This window comes from Eutrema salsugineum, unplaced genomic scaffold, assembly GCF_000478725.1.
Source record: "Eutrema salsugineum unplaced genomic scaffold, Eutsalg1_0 scaffold_12, whole genome shotgun sequence".
Lineage (NCBI taxonomy): Eukaryota > Viridiplantae > Streptophyta > Magnoliopsida > Brassicales > Brassicaceae > Eutrema > Eutrema salsugineum.
Window position 1 is genome coordinate 10,564,106 of NW_006256895.1, and position 19,650 is coordinate 10,583,755.

Consider the following 19,650-nt stretch of genomic DNA (forward strand, 5'->3'; position numbering starts at 1 on the left):
TAAAATAAACACAGATAAAAGCATGTCGATTTTTATTTTCCATTAAAACTTGTTTTCTTTTGTACAAACAATAACATATGGATGGGGACAACTTCTTCTTAGACCCAACATAACTACTTATAGATTTCAGCATTTAATCTTAAAAAGGAAATTTGAAACTACTAAAAGATATCAAACTAAATTTATTGGATCCCATTAGGAAAATGAGGAGAAGAGAAAGAAAAAACTGCCCAACACCAACAAGAACAGAGAAAATCTCTATTTTGTTTTAATCCCAGCAAAACAACATTTACTTTTATAAAATCTCTGGGATGAATAGAGATATACAATGGGAAACAATAAACAAATCGGCGAATCTAAAAAAAAAAATATCTTCACCGCCGTTTTCTCAGAGATTCTTTCTCCTGTTTTTGGATGGTGTTCTTGAATGGGAGCAGTTTTGGTTTCCCTGACTTACTATTGCAAGAAAATGAAAGCTGGATTTTCAAGAAGTTCCTCAGCAGGTTTTACTTGGGCAAAGTCCTTATCTTGCATTGAACTAGATAAGTCATCGATCAAGAAGGAAATGCTGTTGCTGCGCGAGGCCAAAAAGGACGGGTTGGTTCAGTTTCCATAAAGAAAAAAAGGTCATGAATTTGATTCATAGCAGCAAAAGAGATTCAAAGTTTCTTCTTCCTATATTAGCTAATTTAGCTTTTATACTAAGAAGAAGTATCCAAAGCACATTTACCTAGAATCATCTTTCAACAAGAAGTCGCTGCTGTCTGTCATAACTCCTGTCATGCTTGAGATGACCTGTTAGATCGATGAGCAAGCATCAAAACTACTAGAGCAAATGATCTCAAGGAGCAAAGGATAAAATCAGATAACTACTTCCCCAGAAAGCTTACATCTTGCGAAACACTTTTTGTGTTGTAGATTTCATCCTTGTACAGAGTACATAGTTTGAAATGCTGTTGTATTCTAAGGATCTGAGTGAAGGAAAAATGGTGTCAGCATAACCACAAAGTCAAAGCTCATCAGCTAAAAAAGAGTTGGCTGATAGAGAGACTTACTGGACACAGATCATTTGCAATCTCATCGTACGAGATTTGGTATTTTTTATGGATGAGCTGTTGTACATAGATTCAAGTAAAGTTAAAGTCGATATGCTTAGACTCTATTTCTGAAATTCAAAACAAGTTTACAAACATACCAAGAATCCAACTGCCTGTCTGGTATGTTTGAGTTCTTCCCAGCATGAGCCAACATACTATCAAAAACGGGTAACATAGGTGAGACATTCTGTTATGTGTAAACCAATTTACGATAAGAACAGAAGAAAAAGAAGGCTATACTTGGGAATACCTCTTCTTTTGTTTCGGAGCACCATTTCTCTAATTTTTCTAAACCAGATTTTACATATTCTCCATTGATAAATGAGCAGTTATCTGGCCGCGTGACAAGGCTGCAAATCAGAAAGAAGAAGTCGTTTAAAAGTTTGCTTATCACATAAATGCATATTCCATAATAGACAATAAACAATCTCTCACCTATTACATAGTTGGGCATTGATGAGTGAGAAAGCCTGAGAGAATATCTTCTGGATAAGAACCGGAGGAACCTGTAACAAGAATAAGCAACAAGAATCTCTTGACATTTACAGAGATAAGAGCTGTGAGTGGAAATGAGTTTCACATACAAAGTTCTCTTCAAGTGTGCTTAGCAGTGCATCTAAGCCTTCAATAATTCCTTGCCAGTATTTAGCAGTGCTTGTAGATAAGAGTGCAGTTCCCTTAAATGATTTTGGTGCCTAGAGAGATTCTCTCATGTCAGCTCACGACACATAGATACAAAGTCAATATGAAAGCAGAGAAGCATTGTGGATCATAGTACCTGGATGCAGAGAGAAAGGAAGGTGTTCAACTCCTTTTTCAGGTTATCCCAAATAATTCCAGTAATCTTTTCAACATATGCTGCAAGCTGCTGCTTGAAATGCAAAGCTGGGTCCTTGGCATCAACTGGTCGAATCGCTTCAGCCGCTGGAGAACGGAAACCCTGGCAAATAAAATATAAGGATTTAGAAAGGATTGTTTAGTTTTTTTTAGCAGAAACTCATCAACACAAGAGTATATATACCTTGGTCATCCATCGGACCAAGGAAGGTGACTTTCGAAGTGGAGTGGCCCCGGTTCCACCAGATTTCAGACTTTGTTGGAGCATGAACAATAGGGTCGAAGTATTGGATAACCAATATGCCAAATTAGGGTTGTCATCTTCATTCTGGTAGTAAGAATAACTGATCATTAAATTTTGAGAAAAAAAAAGATAAAAATAAAAGGGTTTTACGGAAGTAGACAAGACAGCCTCCATTTTTAGTACCTTAATAGCAGAACCAATCATTTGAACAAGACGATCAAACAAATTGGTTCTTTCTGCTTCAAAGGATTTCCAATGAAGAAGACATTTGTAGATGGTAAATGCTGCTACAGGCTTCCCCTGGCTAAATCCAACATTTTTTGTGACACAGTTGATAAGGGCATCCACATCCTCCTGTACCAAGAAAAAGAGAAAATCTCTCTTCAACCAAAGAGGGTACATATTAAAGACTGGAAGCACAAAATCGAGTAATTTAACTAAAAACCATACATGTTGAGGATCAATATGGGATCCCCTCGACTTAGAGTCAAATCCGGATTCTTGTATCCTTGTCGGTGTTGTAAACTCAGCTCCCTGTAGAGACGGATTTAAAGGATATACAAACAAATGGAGCAGATTTTCAGATACAAGTAGACGACAAAGCAAAGATATAATTTACATTGAGTTGATTTTCTTCGCTAGGATGGTGGCCATTTTGTAAGTTCTGCACGAACAAGAGCAATATTGTAATTAAATTGATTGAGAGAGTCAGATGTAGTCATCCAAATGTTTCTCTGGATATATATATACCTTTACTGGAGTAGAAGGGAAACGTCCTGATGCTGTCTTTACAGGTGTGCTTAAGACTGATTGCTTCAAAAGTTGATTTTCATATTTCACATCCTCTAATGTCTCTTCGAGTCTGCAAATGAAGAAAAAGCGCATATATTGACTGTCAGTGAGTTACCAAAACTCTGTTGATATTCAATAGCTAAGAGACCAATAGTGAATACTTGTGCAAGGCGGTCTTCAAATTAACAATTTTGTTTTCAGCTTCTAAAGCCTGTTTCAGCCTCTCCTCACTAATTTTGTTTGTCTCCTTGAATTTTTTCTCTGTTTCATCAATCTTCTCCTCCAGCGAACTTACCATGGACTGCATATGAAAGAGAAATGAAAATCCAAACATTGCTTTGTTTTCTAAAGCTTTGAAATTCTTGTTAAAAAAAATAAAAAAAAAGAAGAAGAAGAAGAAGAAGAATAGAGTAGAGACAATTCCCTGCCTTGAGTTTTTCATTTTCACTCTGAAGTTTCTCCATTAGCTCGGTGTCAACAACAGGAACCTCCTTCACTACAGGAACAGTTACCGCAGTCTTTTTTGCAGCTTCCACTTCCTTTAAGAGCGACACTTTGGTTTCCTTGAACTGGATTTGTATTTCCTCCAATGCTACTTGCAGTTTTGAATTTTCTTGTGTTTTACTTTCTTCCACGTCCACCTACAACGTCAAAGCCACAATAACAGGTGAAGGATGTGTTCAATCAGCATCCAGAAAAAGGTTTCTAGAAATAAAACTGTAGAAAACTGAAAAAGATAAAGGGCCGTTATATCAGACCCTCTTGCGTTTCTCTAACTGCAGTCTCCATGTGAGTTCTTCCACTTGCTTCTCAAGCTTACTCTTAGCAGCTTGAAGGGCTCCAGTTTCCCTTGCAGCCTGCAGGAAATATGAAGGCATCATTGCTGCAGTTTTTCATTTAGTGGAAAACCGAGCATCTTCTGTCTCTGTGTTTAAAACAATCAAATTGAAAGGGCAATAATCCCATTGTTTAACCTCATCACAAACCAATAGTTATCCGACGTATTACAATTTCCATGTGAAATGTCTAGAACTGAAACATAACAAAAACAGACAGAAGCTAGAGGTAGAAAATCTCACCATCTTAAGCTCTCGCAGTTCTTTACGGGCTAACCTCGCTCTCCAGGCACTTTGTGTTGTAATCGCTGCTTTCTTCAGCTTCTTGTAGTGCGACTCGGCCAGGAATCTAAGGCAATGGATCTGGTATATGCAGTGAATAAATAAAATCAGAGTGTAGAAGTTTGGTGGAATTTGATAAAAGCCTGCAAAGCTCAAAGATGAAAAGAAAAGAAAAGAAATTCTCTTTTCTTCCATCAATTTCTCTATTAAAAAAGTTTTTGCCACCTGAATCACAATTGTGGCCTTAGTCTTCCTCCGTAGTATATCACGAGCAGCCATACCGCGCAAACCTGACTGAACTGTAACAACAGCTTCTTTGTAAGACCGCCTATCAAAGTATATCCGCAAAGCTCTCTGGATCTTTAAAGCAGCAGCTTCTTTTCTGCGCAAGTCCTCAAATCTATGTCGAGCAAGTTGACCTGTAAATGATTGATAACAAAGCAAATAATAAATGAAATAGTCACGTTTATTCTCTAACTGACTGAATAGTCAAGTTAGTTAATATTCTCTACAGCTTTTACATACCTCTGCACACAGCCTGCATATTTATTGCAGCGTTGAGGAGCCGGTAGGAGCGGAATTTCCACTGTATGATTCTGGCTGCTCTTCCTAAGACCTCAGTCCTCCGAGCATCTAATTCAGCCATCTGCCCAGCCATGAGGAGAACCTTCGTCTTTCCAATCTGCAAAAACAAAAACGTTAAGCTACAGGTAAAAGCAGGGTAAATCAAACAAGCATTCATCAAAATGAGAACCTGGTATCCTTTAAGTCCAACTGCCTCCAAAAGTTTCTTGCAGGCTGCTTTCTCATCAGAACTAGTAGGAACAAGCCAAAAGTGAGAACGTTTTCAATATCTAGGTAAGCTTTCAACCTCGAATTGAGAGAGAGTCAAACCTCTTATCCGAAGTAACAGAAGCTAGGATACTAAATCTGTCCAGGAATTCATCAAAATGCTTTCGTGTAGGATATCCAGCACGACAAATCCTGATTGCCTCCATCATACCCTGAAAATATGCTTATACAGAATTTTATAATTTGCACAGAATAATAATAAGCAAATGTGTCCAGACAAACCGAAAAGGTAAGTGAATCTCACCCCACAACGTAGCTGCTGCAGAACATTTTGTTTCTCAAAGATAGAAGGTTTCAGAAGATTATTGGGCTTCACGCAACGAATATAGCGAGGCTCAGTAGTACTAAGACGCTCAATCAATAATGACAATTGTTGCTGCATAAAGTAAGACAATGACTTCAGCACCGAACAATTATCTACATAAAAAAAAAAGTACCTCATTTTACTGCACCTTAAATTGTGAAGCTACAGAAGAGAACTTTGACTGTTTGCTAGCATCTTCCATTAGGGGAGGAAATAGACCTGCAATAAAAATGCACCTAGAAGCACCTAGCAGAGCATGATGCTCAGCAACAACATAATCTTTGTTCTTTTCTAGGAACTGCTCGGTCTGATAAGTGACCTGAAAAGAAAACTCGGTACTTTTAGGATACAACCCACTATTGTTTTAGGACATGGTTGCATTATTAAAAATTCAGAATGCTAAAGCAGGTTTGTACTCACATCACCAGCATAGTGGCAAACTGTGAAGTCGGTACGAGCTAATTTTGGCTTGCTAAAGTACTTGTTATTTTTTAATGTTTCGTACAGCTTTTGAGAAAATGTTTCATGTGTTGACCTTGGGAACATGCTGCAAGATACAGGTAAAACGTCAATGTCAAAGCAGAGACAACACAAGCGGAATAATAGTAATTGAATCTCTTAGGCTTACCAAGCCTCGTCCAGAAGGGCAATAATACCACCAGGTTTCTGAAACGTGAGAAAACAGTGAGAAACATGCTAGTCTGAGCTAAAATGGAAACTATTCACAAAGATTTCGCATGTAAAACTAATTACCTTCTCAATAAGTTCCAAAACTTTTTGATTATCTGGGAACTCTATGTGGTTCCATTCAATTTCTTCTTTCTTGTACTCATCTTGTTCCATTTTTAGGACGTGCTGCCCAAGAAAAGGTCTCATGGATCAAGAAGCAGTAAGGCTGAATAAAAGGCAACTATCAGAAGAAAGTGCATACTTCAGACGAACCTCATTAAAATGATGCTGAAGTTTCTCGTTGGTCAAATTAATGCAAAATTGCTCAAAACTGCAAAACCCATTCACCAGTAAGCATCAGAAGCAACACCATATATATATATATATGTGGTGTCTTATGGATATATATTCCAATGTTGAAATCCCCAATTTGCTATTTACTCAACGTCCAGAAAATTTTATGAATAATAGCAACTTTTAATATACCCATAATCCATTGCTTCCTAAAATTAGATTCATGTCATGTGTGTCTGCTATTTGATGTGAGCCTTTGTTCAAATGGATTTTACTAAACCGGTTTCATTGCCTAAATCAAACATAAGGTATACTGGTTAAGCACCTGTTTGTCTTGAAACTCTCAAATCCATAAATATCCAACACTCCGATCATGTTTTTTGAGTCAGGATCTTGCCCAATTGAGTTATTGATCTTGTTTACGATCCTACAAGAGCAATAGGGAAAGTTGGCAAAGCGTAATGAAAGTAAATTTTTGGGAAACAAGAAAGAGAATCATGTGCTCGGAAAGACTATACATACCAATCAAACAATCTTGCGTACACAAATTTTGCCAAGGCATCTCTGCTGAATGCTGCCGATTCAGGATCCAGACATCTGGAAATTGTTTCTTCAGGTGTCACCATTACACGTTTACAAAGAGAATCTTCCAGTGCCTGCTCATCGCACCTGCCGAGATTCAAAGGGTCAGGAATAGTTTCTCTTCACACGTTGCAGAAAGTCATCAAGTCAATTAGTAGTAACGCACATAAAAAGCTCAGCCGCAATCTTCAATGACTTCTTGTCTTTTGGAACTGACGAGTCTGCTTCTTCTCCGTTTGCAAATTCTATGTTACCTAGATGAAGAATAGCTGCCAAAACTCGAAATATTGCTTCCTGAAAAGATATTGATATCAAATACACTCATATGCCGATGTCACCATTTTTACTAAGAGAAGAGAAAATAACTACCTGCTCCTCTAAGCTTATCCCGACAATGCCCATTGCTTCTCGGGTTTTAGTATACTCCTCCGAATCATCCATCCCCTCTAACTTAATACAACGAGACTGATTCAGATAACGGTATTTTGTTGGATCCTCTAACTTAAGTTTTTTAATGTCCTGTCAAATAATAAAAAGGTAAAATGAGAAACAATGTGACAATAATTTCAGAAATATGGGCTTAGGAAACAAGGCATTGGAGTTAAAAGGGAATTTTTTTACTACTAAATATCAAAAATAGTTGGGTGTGGATAGTGTATCATGATTGATGGCTATTTCAAATATTGAAGCCTCGAGCTAGAAAGATATCTAAGAACTCTGGCATGTTTCTTTTTTTTTTTTTTTTGATAAGTATTTGAACTCTGGCATGTTAGACAAGAAAGAGAAGCCATATGTACCTCTGGCGGTGCAGCACAAAGCATGTAAAAACAGTGATAGTTTCTCTCAGAATCTGACACTTGACAAACCCTTGATCTCTCTAACAAATAAGTCTTGATCGCAGCTCCTGATATCCTTCCCCTTTGATCGAACTGAATCTCCACGAACTTACCAAATCGACTGCAACATGATAATGATTATATAGATGAAAATTTGGCCAACGGATATTCAGTTTTAAAAACGTGATGAAGCGTGTGTGTGTGTGTTACATTCACCTTGAATTGTTGTTCCTGACGGTTTTTGCATTCCCAAATGCTTCTAAAACAGGATTGGACTGCACAAAGAACATAAACCATTCGTGTCAAAGAATGATCTTTTACCAAATCCTGTCTTTGACAATCCACAAGGTCTATAATAAAATTCTTTGTTATGATTACCTCCAAAACTTGATCTTCAACGGTTCTTCTGTCAGAAACAGCTCGGCCTCCCATTTTAGCCAGATATTTCATTAGCATTTTAGCAGTCTCAGTCTTCCCTGCTCCACTTTCACCACTCACCAAGATTGATTGACTGATTCCCTCATTAATCATTTGTCTTCATTCAATAGAAAACAAGACCAAACAAAAACATGTGAAGCAGGAAACGATCAATGATGAATTGAACAAGAGAAAAAGAAAAGGCTTCAAAGTTGACTGGCACGTACCTGTAAGCTGCATCCGCAACTGCAAATGGATGGGGGTTCAATGCTCCAAAGGGGACTCCTTTATAGTGTGCGATCATATGGTCACCGTAAAGATTCTCTAGTTGTTTAAAAGGGTTTACCGCAATCAAAATATCTCCTGTGTAAGTCTAGGAAAAACAATACACACATTTTAAGTCAAGCGTCTTACAGGGAAACATTAAAAAATGGCGAACATAAGGAGACTCACATATATTTCATCTATATAATATCTTGATTTCAAATTTTGTAGGACTCCTGGTTCATGTAAATATGCTAGCGTTGTCATATCGTTCACTCCAGAAGGTGGAACTTCCATATCTTTCGGATGTGTGTTTGAAACTTTTACAACAACCTGAAAAAAAAAAGAAAAAAAATAAGCAACAGAAGACAATCCCATTTTATCAGGACAAACATATACAGATTCCATCCTTAAGCATAGTCCAAGTGTATCTAAAGTCGATTATACATACCGCCTTCCCTGAGGTACATTGGACCTTTATATCTTCTCCATTAACCTCAATAACTTCACCATCTATCCATGCCTCCTCCGGATCTTCCACCCAAACGAACGAGCCAACTCTAACTGTAGAAGAAGCCTGAAGAACCAACAATTGAAAAAAAAAAAAAAAAAAAGCTGTCAGGATATACTTTGAGAATATCAAAACCTTCAAACTATGAGAGAAAATCACATCTTCAGTAACACAAGATTGAAAGAAAAAAAAACTCGTAATCGTCACAAAAACTTGTATTTTACGAAAAGGGGAGACACAAAGAGCATTCTGGTTTATTGTCCAAGAATTAGACCCACCAAATTTGGTTTTTGACTAACAAGAGATTTAGTAATAACCCTGAAAGAAACCTCGAAAACTTAGTCACAATGTTCATCACTGTACAAAATCCTTCTCCAGGTAACAACAAAGCAAAGTTGCCAGAAGAAGCAAAATACATTGATATCGAAATAACACAAATTTGGAGGACAATATAAAGGAAGATCATTTATTTTAAACCAACAAAAGTATATACATTTGCCGTTTGAACGAAAAGAAAACATAAAAAAATCAGAACTTTGAAATTGAAATGTGTAAAACAAACGGAAGAAACGCCCAAATGGACTTAAAACGGTGATAAACCCAAAAAAAAAGTACCATTTTCACCGGAGATTTATCAAATCAGAAACTCTTTATCCCTAAGCGACAGAGATTCCTCCAGCAACAAAGGACATTCACTTGCTCAAGCTGGATAACGAGTTCTGTGTCTCAGAGCGAAATGCAAATAATAGATTCCGCAGAAGGAAAAAATCTCAGAGAAGGGATTGAATCTTATAGAGTGGATATGTGAGAAAGCTTAAAGTCATTTGAGCAAATTCGGAAAAAAATTGCTCGTTAAGAAATCATAAATCTTCCTCTTTTATCTGTCCCTTTTTCTCTTTTTTTTTTACCTAGATTTTTGGTTTTCTTTTAAATTTCTTCTCTCTTTCTACTTATGTGATCCAGAGTAAGGGTAATTAAGCGTTAATTAACAAACATTAAATTCCGGAAAAAACAAATTTTGCTTCTAGGAAAATCCAAATTTACCAAAGCGGAAACTATCAAATTCTTTTTTTTTCCCCGATATTGCTTCTTTTACTTAAAGTTGCTAACTTTTCCCTTTTACACTCTAACTTATCAAATTATTCTCTCTAAACTCTATGTCAAACGTCATATTCACCTTATTATATTATATCATAATGAAATATTTGATTAAAAAATCTATATATTAATTAATTAGATGTAGATTTTTTAATATCATAAATGTGATTTTGAAACTAGACTTAAATGTATAATTTTCATAAAGCTCTTAGTAAAAAATATTAGTGAACCAGTAATATGATTACATGTGACTTAATTCTAAGTTTTAAATCATCTTATAAGAGAAAAGTGTTAAAAATTTCTTAAATTGTTAGACAATATTTGTCAAAAAAAATTACATACTATCATAATGGAAATTTCTATTTAAAATAATTATTTTGGTACTTTTTCAAATTTTACAGAAAAAAATCACAAAATTTATTTCAAAAAATGTTAATTATAGTGAAAATAATTAATTTTAAGATAAAGCTTACAAGCATTTAATGGTAATATGGCTGTTGTTAATGTCATATTGAATTAGTTAATTTTCCACTTTAGTAACATTAAATTTCTAAATTGATTATTTTAACAAATTGAACTATATGCAATTTCTAATTTATTCTAAAGTAATTTTTTTGTATTCATGTGACTTAAATTTATTGATAAATAATTTCGTTAGAAAGTTTGGTGTTTACTCACTGAATTATAATGTCATAGCAATACATACGTGTCTCTTCATTTCCAGTATTCATAAATAAAATCCTAATTATTATCAAATTTGTTTTTGCTCTAGACTTACTTAGAAAGAAGTTAGAAAGCCATATATCTCATTATAGAATATATGAAAATTAAACACCAGATGCCAAAGTGTCTGGTCAAGGTGGTTTAACTTAGACCACTAGCCTACATTACCTTCCACATTTTATACTTATAATATATATGCAGAAAATTATCAAACTGCACAACAACTACTAATAATTTGTTTTGTATTGTTTTTTGCTAAATTTATTTCTAATTTTGTTAAAATACTAATGCTAATTAACCATGAATTAAAAAACTAGTTATAGATTTTGCTACATGGAACTTTCAGAAGTCATACAAAGATTTTATTTCGTGGCTAAACATATATAAGGTCTGAATGATTGTTATTGGAAGAATAGGTAAAAAAAATATAACAGTGAAAAATTAGTTAGTTAAATATGGAAGTTAGAGGAAACTATTTTTGTAATGTGCTAAGAATAAGTTAATTTGGCAAAACGGTATTTTATTATAATTGTTTAACAAATAGATTGATAAGTATGTTGATGATGGTAACAATGTTAACAATTTGATATTCTTATAACTGATTGGTGAGTTTATATGGAACAATTTAACAAATATACTTACTGTTAAGAAATATACTGTATGATTAACATTAAATACATAGATGGTTACAGAAAAAAACAAGTAAACAAATATGAGAATAACAAACATCACATTCTATGCATTCATCTATCTCCTTCGTAGTTCTGTGACATTGCATAATGAATATTACAATTTGTCCTGCATCGTGGTTTGATGTGATCTGCAAGATACCAAAACTTTGTAGAACTTCGCCGATGTTTATTTTGTTAACATGACATAAGTTAACATCTACATTATTGATAACAATAATTTTAACGCTAACAATGATATCAAATGAGAGATTAAGTTAATATATATAGTAAAATTACTGGACACAAATATTTATTTTGTTATATTGTTAACGTAGTTAGCATATAAAATGCTAATATGTTAACAATAATCTTATTTTGGTAACGTGCTAACAATAATATCTGATACTTTACATATATGTGTTAAACCAGTAGTTATCAGATTAAATCAGTTATTACATCATACATGAAGAATTATCAATTTTGAATGCAACAATAATAATAACAAAGTACACGTACTTTTCATGTGATAATATATTAGGTTATTATGTTGAGTTATCACATAACAATAATAATAACTATATTAACTACCTCAACGAGAAGTAACGATTATCCGCAGATAATTAGCTTAACGATCAACATCGAGTATCTACATCTAACATCACAAAAAATTAGATTTAGACAGAACCAACCATTGTCGCTGATCTGCCAAAATAAAGAGATCTTGATTTAGGTTTAGACAGAGAACCAACCATCGAAGACTAAATCGGATTGGTTTCCCCGCAAATAACACCCAGATTTCGTTGTCTTTGTCGACTTCAAGCATTCTGATCAGGGTGAAGAGCACAAAAGCACCAGACCAAGCAGGCTTCCCAGAAATTTCGAACAGCTTCCCAAATTGACTCTTGTAAATGAACTTTCGTTCCTCCTCATCAAGTGCATGTTCAATTTCAGAGAGCACGGACAGTTTCTGGTAGATGTTGACTCTCTCGCCGGTTAGAACATAATCGGCGGCAAGAATCCGTTGAGGCAGATCTAGATCCGCCATTAAACCTGCAACTATAACTCTATTAGCATCGTCATCTCTAACTAAAACGCTATAATCTCCATTTTTAAGATAAAATACTAGAGGAAGAAGAAAGAAAAACTCGCAATACCTTAATTCCGAGTGTTTCAGACCACACCGATATGAAGCCCAGAGCAATAAAGAATCGAAACTGTTCGCCGGAATCAAAATGGTGGAAGAGAAAAAGAACACAGTTAAAAGCGGTTTCAGAGGGTTTCGGGGAATTTAGTTAGACTCGAGTAAAAAATGGCTAATAACTACTCTCTCTCTTTCAATTGCCCTTGTCGTTTTATCTTTCTTCGATTTTGTTTCGATTACAGCGAACAGATGCCTGTGAAATAGATACAATATTTCCTGATACTTTTTTGTATCTTTTACACCAACCGTATGAGAGAGAAATTCATTATACAGATATGTGTTTTAGGGGCTTTAATATGTAGTCAAAAGTATTTTCAGGGTCGTTTGATTTTGTAATTATCTATTGATATGTAATGATAATACTCTTTTGTCTGTTCACCCGCCCGAACGCGAACTCGCTGTCATTAGTCTTAGAACGGATTATTCTAATTTTTACTTCTTTTTCAGAAAATTCTAGTCTTCACATTTAAGAACGGCTAATAAGAAAATTAAGGGAAATAGAGACATATAAATTTACATTTTAATCAAATCAACACGACTGAATTCGAATTATTTGAACTTAATTGTTTATGGCCATTTGAATTCCTCAATATAGATACCAAGATTATGGAACTACGAACAATTAGTTGAATTTTAATTGTTTATGGCAGGCTCCTCAAAAGAGTGAGAAACAAGTATGGCCCTTTGAATTCAAGACTATTTGAGAGATGTAGCAGTTCTTATTCGATTAGTACCTACAGAGAATGGGAGATTATGGACTTTAATGAAAAAGGAACAACAAAACTCATAGAACCAAACTTGAAAGTTTAAAACTATAAAATAGAGACTAAAAAATTAGGTAACAACTAACTTCACTATTTTTTTTATAAGAAAACAAAAAAAAAAAAGAAGAAGAAGAAGATAGAGAAATATAGATACAGACGTCCTTAGACATACTACAACCCTCCCTGTGCTGTGCTTTTGCATCCTCGCAAAAACAAACAATGAAATCTATTTGCTGAAACGTGAATAGTGAAAACAAAATCAAAAAGAAGATCCTAACGGAAAAGTCTTTACCGGATGACCCGAACCAAATCGGATTAAACCAAACCTAACCATGCAGCTCAAGAGTTGTGAGCCTTTTCTTTCCTTCACTGTACATTTTTTCTTTGGTTTCTCAGAACCAGTCGCCATTCCCGGACCAGAGACGCCTAGACGACGACGGTCCACCGTGTTCGCTCATGCTTCCTCTCAATCTAAAGAAGTTTCTTCTACTCCGTACGGGCCGTAAAGGACCCGACATGTTTGGTAGAAACAGGCCTCCTTCTCTAGGAATGCTAGAGGCAGAGTGAGGCCGGTTCTCCATGTCCTCGAGCGGTCCTGAGCTATAATCCATGGTTATGAACGAAGACGCTTGACCATACCTTAACCGAGGTGTCAAATTCCACCAGCTGCTATCCGAGGGAGCCAGATCACCCTTGAAGTCTGCAGAGTCCGGCACTGATGACTCCTTCTGGCTGCAATAGTCCCCACAGGTCTCATCTGCATCGTTGTATATAAGCTTCAGTGCCTGCACCACTTCACCCATGAACGGTCTGTGCGAGACCTCTTGGTGGACGCACATGGAGGCGATCGCAGCAACTTTTGCCATGTCATCAAAGTCGTAAGTTCCCGCCAGTCTTGGGTCCACGAGTTGCTCCAGGCCCTCTCTGTTTGCTAGTAAAGGTCTCGCCCACGTCACGAGGTTTTCTTCTCCTGAAGGTTGAGACATGTCTACTGGTTTTCTACCGGTGAGAAGCTCGAGTAGAACCACACCGTAACTGTACACATCGCTTTTAACAAGGAGATGCCCCGTCATAGCATACTCAGGAGCCACATACCTGCAATGATTTCCCGGATAGTCATCGTAAATCCAATATTTAGCCAAGAGTGGTCTGTATTCATCATATAAGCATGACCTCGGTTTTTTTTCCAAAGCAAAGACAAGTAGAAAGAAGCTTTACCCGAATGTCCCCATGACTCGAGTGGAAATATGTTGACTTCCTTCGGTGGCTTCTCTCGCCAGTCCAAAATCTGAGACTTTTGGGGTAAAGTCATCTTCTAGAAGGACATTGCTGGCCTTGAAATCCCGGTGGATTACTCGGGGATTTGAATCTTCATGTAGATAGGCTAGTCCTCTCGCTGCTCCGAGTGCAATCTTCAACCGCGCATCCCAATCAAGCGTTCCTTCTGTTAGGTTAACACCGGGAAAGCCAGGCTTTAGAAGGTGATACAACGAGAAGCAACAGATATAGTTGGGAAATATTTGGGAAAGAAAAAAAAGTGCAGATAATAGATCAAGTCACCGTGCAAGTGGGACTCGACACTCCCATTGTGGACGAGCTCGTAAATCAAGCAACGTGTACGGCCTTCAATGCATATTCCAATCAGTTTCACAAGATTGCGGTGGTGCAAACGGCTTAGCATCTCAACTTCCGCTATAAATTCACGGTCTCGGTTCTGATTGTCCCTAGTTAGCAGTTTAACTGCAATCTCGGTTCCATCTTCCATGCTGCCCTGATAAACACGACCAAATCCTCCCTCGCCCAAAACCCTCTTGGCACTGAATTTATCAGTTGCCTTCTCGAGCTCGGAAAGTGTGAAGGTCTTAACGGATAAAGCACATGTAGCCATGGATGACATCAGTGAATCTGCTCCCGAGCTTCTGGTGCTACTGGAAAACATAGATCCAGCACCTGCAGGTATTTGATTCAGAAACAGATTCACACAAGAAATGCACTGTCTTTTCAAGCTACAAAAGCAAGTATCTAAAAATTAATGAGAGAAATTTACCAGGCCTTTTGTTCATCGATGGAGCCAATGCAGGGCCAACAGCATTAGATGACTTCCCAACATTATTCCATTTCCTGACAATAAATACAGCTCCAGCCAAAACCAGAGCGAGGACGAAACCCGACAAGACAATGATTGCAATCGTTCTAAAACCTATTCCCTGGTTTTTGTTGGCAACGTTTGCAGTGACTGGAAGCCCCTCAGTACTTGCACTTGGGGCACTTCCCACAACATCTCCATATGGTGAAGAAGAAGGAATTCCTGAAGCGAAGTTAACAAATTCAAACCGAATGAAAAAGAAAAAATAAAAGGTAGAAACTTGAATTACAAAGAAATCAGTTTACCTGGATAACTTATGTGTGTAACGACATAATCACCAAAAACGGATTCATTTAGAGGCACTTTCTTGTGATGGAACCTTTGATAAATAAGTGTGGCCGTAGTGTTGTCGAACTTTTCCCCAAGTGGAACAAGGTTAATATCCACCACCGTTTTCCCTTGATTTTCACTGTCGGCACTGGCACCCATTATTTTCACTTGGCTTTGTTCCAAGTATGTTCCAGCAGCAACCTCAATTTCTAACTCGTTGGTCACGGGGAAAATAGAAAATGGCGCGACACTTAGCAGAAGCTGAACTTTCATGGGGAAAACACATCCACAAGGTGAACCAAAGGGAGTTGAAGTTAGAGGCTCCACGCATGTCTGTTGACAGTCTATCAATAAGGACAAAGCAGAAACACACAGAAAAGAGTAATTACTACTTTGTCTCTATCAATTGAAGTTCGAAACAAGATCTTAGTCAAAGAAGAAAGAAGTATGCATACAAAATAGCATCCTTTCAACTAGCATATGACGCAGGATAATCAACAAGAAGCAAAAGGATTACCATGGGAGGAAGGTGAAACTGCCGTGACATTGCGTCGTAAATGCCAACGGCGATGATGGTGATGGCCCCTGTGTATTTTTGGTGGAACGCGACTTGGGTTCGGGGAAAAAGCTGAAAATGGAAAGAAAATGACCATTGAATACGCTTTGGCAGCAACATAATAACACTATACTTTGCTAGACTATGAGACTAAAGAGATTCCTTTGCTGACCTGGTGAAGGTGCAGGAGCAGCAGATGGATTAAGATGAGGATGAAAAAAATGCATTTGATGCGACTTTGATCGGGTAAATGGCAAGCTCATAGGCAATAGCCGAGCTGCAAATGATAAAGCAAGCTGATAAGTCATCCACAGAAATTTTCCTTCTATAAATGTCGAATATTCCTAGCAGCAAATACTTCCAATACAATACAATAGAATGGCTCTAAAAGTATACATACTGCATCCTCTCTAGGGAATGAAAGTAACATGCCTATGTAGAAGAGAATGTCGAAGTAGATATTTCCCCAAGATATATAGAAGAGAGAAAGTAAGTTCTGTGTCATTGTGCTATTATCAGACCATTTTAAGTTGGGTACCAAATATGGCACAAAAGATGGGGATTTATCGTCACTCTCAAGCTTCACAATCACAGATTCCAAACTTAATGAATCCAAATCGTACAACTAAACCCTTTTGCTTACTTTATACACATTAAAGTTAGCTTCTAATTATATCCAATAAACAATTCTAAATATAGCTAATCTTGAGCTGTCAAGTAAGAGCAACAAAAACTTAGCTAGGTTCATTTTTTCTCTTTCTCAATCGCATCCTAATTAATGTTTCACCTAGGAAAGACATCAAAATCTGTTTACTAGTTTAGTTCATACCAAAGCATACGGGAAACGAGCAGAGAGAATGAAGAAGGAGAAATAGCAGCAGAAGCATCGCAAAGTTCCGCATCTTATCTCACCGGACGATACTCTAAAACCACCATTAGTCAGCAACGGAGACACCGAAACTCCGCGTCCTCGCCGGACACTCTCCGCATATCCAAAGAATCAAAACGAAGCCTCTCCAGAATTAAACGTCTAAACATAACTTCCTCAAAGCTTCGCAGACATTGATGCTTCTTCCCCCACAAAGCAAATTAAAACCCTAGGTTAACACAAAGCGAGTGGGTTTAACGCGATTTTCGCAGATCCACGAAATGCGGCTCGAGATCTGTACACAGCAGGAAACAGAGTCGAGCGTTGCGAGTTAGGTTTGGAGAGAGAAGGAGAGCACTTGTTCGGCGAAGGTAACAGAGTTGATAGAGAGAGAAGGAGAGAGTAAAGTGATTTCGAACCAGAAGAAGCGAAGCAGAGAGAGAGAGAGAGAGAGAGAGAGAGAGAGAGAGAGAGAGAGACTTTAATGCTGATGGTGGGAAGGGGCGTAGGGTAGTGTGTTGCCGTAGTGAGACTGCTTTCGGAGAAAGGAAAAAAAAAAAGCGATGATGATGCATCAGCAAACAAGCCGACGCGCTCTTTCACACGCGTGGTCTGTACGCTCCTTGAAACGACAAAACTGGTGGCCGTTTGCTACCGTCACATCGCCAAAACCGTTTCTTTTTTGGGCGTTAGTCGGACTCTCGAGGAGGAACTTCTCCGAGCTTTTTTTGGGCTGATAAGTTATCAATGGGCCTTAAAATGGAATTTTGCCAACACGGTTTATACCAACCGAGCTTAAATTTTGTTTCATCTGATTGTTCTATAAATTGAACCGAACAAACCAAATCTAACTAAAGTAAACCATAACAGACAAATAAACATCTACGTTTCCTTCTTTTTTTTTTTTCGAAAAATCTATTTAATGTACAGTAAAAACTCTATAAATTAATAATGTTGGGACCATAATATTTTATTAATTTATCGTGATATTAATTTATATATAAATTAATAATTATTAATTTATAGAGAAAATTTACTTTTTGTATATAATTTTTTAAAAATTTCTTTGGAATAAAGTTATATTTTAAAATTTTAACAAATCTTATGATATAAATTATAATTAACAATCATAACTATCATAATAAAATAGTTTTTAACACCAGATTGGATTTTCCATGTAAAAATATATATGTTCATAAGTTTAAAAATTATAAAAAAACAATGGCTACTATCAGTATTAGTGATGATAAAATTAAAGATAATACTACAATACATGTAAAAATATTTACATGTAAGAAAATCAATTATCACATCAAAAAATTATCATAATTTTGAATGTATATAGTAAAACAGCAATAAGAGCTACTGATATAATAATTAGAGAGATGAGAACCAATGAGATTTCAACTCTAAGTAAAAACAAACACATTAGTCATATTTTAAAATATTATATTTAAATATATATACATAAATTTATAAAATTACTAATTTATGTTTTTGTTGGGACCAAATATTTATATAAGCATTTCGAAAAAAATTATTATATTATTATCTTATCGAATTTGATGGATTTTTACATTGGCCCCGACTTGGGACCATCAAAATTTATTAATTTATAATGATTATTAATTTTTCGAGTATTAATTTATAGAGGTTTTACTGTATAACATTAAAACTATACAATCAAAAATAAATCATTCTGAAAATACTAAGTTCTCGATATTTCAAAATTAGATAATGAACTATTGGTTCTAAGCTATCTTTGGTGCTGAATCAACAATTCGCTACATTTTATTCAGAAAATCTTCCTAAAGTTCTATATGAAAGCTTAGGAAGTCTTTCTAAAATCTTAGAAAATTTTGTTTTATCACATTCAAGTCAAATAAGTCATAGTATTCAGAAAATAAGTTTTGTTAGTATTTTGTTCCAATAATTGATTATTCAGTTTAACTTGGTATGAAAATTTTGTTATTAGTTTATTTTGATACAAATTACAAAATATATATGTCCAAAAATAAAATTAGATTATATTTTGGTTAGAATCACGAGGATGAGAAGAATAACAAAATAACTAACGATTAATATAAAGTCAATACATGCGCAAAGTAAAAGTATGTGAGCAGAGTAAAGATAAGGCTTCTTCAAATCTAATTAGGCATACGAGGAGATCATATATCAAACCGATGTACAAGTTTTGCTCGATCAACGATTCCTAAATCATTACACGTCTTAATTAGCTAAAATCTATGAACATCATCTATCGTGATCAGTTGTTCCTCCGCCATCAATTTGTTCTCATAAGAAGGATGATACAATGAATTTGGTCATCATGGATCACATGGGCTGAGTAGTGGGAGATTGTGATTAGGAGTCTCTTGTATTTGAGTAAAGAAAGTGAGAGAATTGATCAAGTTGTATTGATGTCATAATAAATTTTTTGCTCTTTTCTGAGTTTTCTTACATAAATCAATCTCTTCAGCTAGACATTCCATTTCGGGACTCTAACGCTAACTAGTCTATCTCCAATGTAAACTTG

General features: G+C 36.0%; 2 protein-coding genes across 2 annotated transcripts; both read right to left on the bottom strand.

Moving 5' to 3' along the window:
• Positions 1-82: 82 nt before the first annotated feature.
• Positions 83-9,663, bottom strand: LOC18025549 (myosin-13). Its single transcript, XM_006408881.2, has 39 exons — positions 9,433-9,663; positions 8,758-8,883; positions 8,496-8,639; positions 8,270-8,415; positions 8,004-8,160; positions 7,842-7,900; positions 7,587-7,746; positions 7,159-7,308; positions 6,956-7,083; positions 6,730-6,876; positions 6,533-6,634; positions 6,187-6,244; positions 5,998-6,099; positions 5,873-5,910; positions 5,665-5,791; positions 5,393-5,563; positions 5,185-5,316; positions 4,983-5,092; positions 4,843-4,903; positions 4,614-4,770; positions 4,314-4,507; positions 4,050-4,169; positions 3,729-3,827; positions 3,399-3,611; positions 3,132-3,271; positions 2,929-3,040; positions 2,798-2,842; positions 2,629-2,712; positions 2,362-2,532; positions 2,119-2,262; positions 1,876-2,037; positions 1,682-1,792; positions 1,533-1,603; positions 1,348-1,447; positions 1,196-1,252; positions 1,056-1,112; positions 891-971; positions 731-795; positions 83-574 (listed from the first exon to the last, which is right to left on the bottom strand). Exons 1-39 carry the CDS (start codon positions 9,433-9,435, stop codon positions 457-459), a joined length of 4,422 nt encoding a protein of 1,473 aa, XP_006408944.2. The 5' UTR covers positions 9,436-9,663; the 3' UTR covers positions 83-456.
• Positions 9,664-13,323: 3,660 nt separating this feature from the next.
• On the bottom strand, positions 13,324-17,148 carry LOC18025551 (receptor-like serine/threonine-protein kinase ALE2). The gene is made up of 8 exons (XM_006408883.2): positions 17,076-17,148; positions 16,419-16,523; positions 16,208-16,318; positions 15,666-16,034; positions 15,322-15,582; positions 14,835-15,224; positions 14,493-14,718; positions 13,324-14,369 (listed from the first exon to the last, which is right to left on the bottom strand). Exons 1-8 carry the CDS (start codon positions 17,146-17,148, stop codon positions 13,667-13,669), a joined length of 2,238 nt encoding a protein of 745 aa, XP_006408946.2. The 3' UTR covers positions 13,324-13,666.
• Positions 17,149-19,650: the final 2,502 nt, after the last annotated feature.